Genomic DNA, 1,914 nt, shown 5'->3' with positions numbered 1-1,914 from the left:
AGCTTGTTGGAAAGTCTGTGCATGTGACGTGTGTGTGGGGGGGTGCCCCCATTGGCCAAACATTCTCCATTGTCTCTGTGCTCTCTCCGAGGAGGCTTCCTTATGCAGAGTTCCTGTGCTAGTGGATTGTTCCCTGGATGGGTGTTGACGCCAGCAATTAACACTGTCTGGCTACTCCTTTGACATACCTGAAAGGCTGGTTTTGGGTGTTTCCAGCCTCACATCACACTTTAGTAACTCACACATAGCATGATTTCATAACTTCACATACAATGAGAGCGCATACAACCCAAGGGGATATCAGTGTTTAGCAGATCAAGACTTTTACAATGATACGTCACAGGGCCTACTTTGTACAAAACATACCATAATGACATCACCATGGTAAATATGGGGTGCTTTGGAGTGCAGAGTGTCACAGGGATGATCCAGAGAGTGACAGGGGGTGGGGAGGAGAGGAGCGACAGGGGGCGGGGCCTTGAAGGGAAGAGGCAGAGCCGGGGTGGAACCTGGGGGAAGAGGCAGGTTAGAGGGGTGGGGCCTCAGGCTTCCAGTTACCAGCAATTAGAAAGGTGGCAACTCTGAGTTATATATAAACAGATTCCCCAGTTTGTCACGCTGACACAGTACAGTTAGGTCAGGAACGGGTTTAATGTCTGTTTGACTGGCCAGTCAGTGATTCGGGGAAGGGGGCCCAGCACCATGTCACCAGCCAGCTCTCCATGGAGCTTGGTCTGAGAGCCAGAGCACCAGGAGAAAGCTTTAGGTCCCTTTATGAGTAAAGAGCTGGAGCAGCTTATCCCGGATCTGTTGGGTCCTCACCCCATAGATGATGGGGTTTAAAATGGGGGGCACCAGGAGATGCATGTTGGCCATGAGAACATGGAAATGCAGGGCCACATTGTGCCCAAACCGTTGCGCGAGGGCGGAGAAGAGAGCTGGGATGTAAGAGGATAAGATGACACAGAGGTGGGAGCCGCAGGTCCCAAAAGTCTTGAGCCGGGCGTCCTTTGTTGGGAGGCTGAAGATGGCCCTGAGGATGTGGGTATAGGACACGGCAATAAAAAACACATCCGTACCGATCACCAAGAATGCCACAGAGAGGCTGTAGTAACTACTGATGCGGATGTCGGCGCAGGCCAGCTTCACCACAGCTATGTGCTCACAGTACGTGTGGGGAATGATGTTGGTTCTGCAATATGGCCACCTCCTCGCCAGGAAGGGATAGGGCAGTATGAGCATGATGCTGCGCAGCACCACGGCCAGGGAAATTTTGGCCACCACAGTGTTTGTCAGGGTGGTGGAATGTCTCAGGGGATTGCAGATGGCTACGTAGCGATCAAAAGCCATGGCTACGAGGATCCCAGAGTGCATCACAGAGAAGCTGAGAACGAAGTACATCTGTGTGAGGCAGGCACTGAAATTGATCTCCTTGGAATTGAACCAGAAGATGCTCAGCATTTTGGGCAGGATGGATGTAGACTGGACCAGGTCAATGACGGCCAGCATGCAGAGGAAATAGTACATGGGCCCATGGAGACTCAGCTCCCTCTTCACAATGAACAGGATGGTGAAGTTTCCCAAGATGGCTATGGCATACATTGCGCAGAAGGGGATGGAGATCCAGACATGGGCTGCCTCCAGGCCAGGAATGCCCAGCAGGATGAAGGTGGAGGGGTTGGTGAAGTTGGTTGTGTTGGAATCTGACATGGAGTAGGAGAGAAGGTGTCCAACGCTGAGGCACAACGGTGTCTCCTTCATATACTGTACATTCCCCTGACTTCCTGTATGTTCCCAGGGTCTAGAGTGATGGTCACAGGACAAATACCTGGGTGGAGAGACAGTGTTAATATGAGACACTACATGCACAACTGGAGGCTAGTCTCATGGATGAAGCAGATGGGTCGCTCTTCA

At 51.9% G+C, this 1,914-nt stretch overlaps 1 protein-coding gene across 1 annotated transcript; it reads right to left on the bottom strand.

Moving 5' to 3' along the window:
- Nucleotides 1–762: 762 nt before the first annotated feature.
- On the bottom strand, nt 763–1,710 carry LOC112115841 (olfactory receptor 52H1-like). Its single transcript, XM_024213036.1, has one exon. The coding sequence runs from the start codon at nt 1,708–1,710 to the stop codon at nt 763–765; it is 948 nt and encodes a 315-aa protein (XP_024068804.1).
- Nucleotides 1,711–1,914: the final 204 nt, after the last annotated feature.

Source organism: Terrapene carolina, unplaced genomic scaffold (genome assembly GCF_002925995.2).
Source record: "Terrapene carolina triunguis isolate 2854851 unplaced genomic scaffold, T_m_triunguis-2.0 Scaffold676, whole genome shotgun sequence".
NCBI classification, from domain to species: Eukaryota; Metazoa; Chordata; order Testudines; family Emydidae; genus Terrapene; species Terrapene triunguis.
Note: the sequence above shows the minus strand (reverse complement) of the source record. Positions and strands in the feature narration are given on the sequence as shown.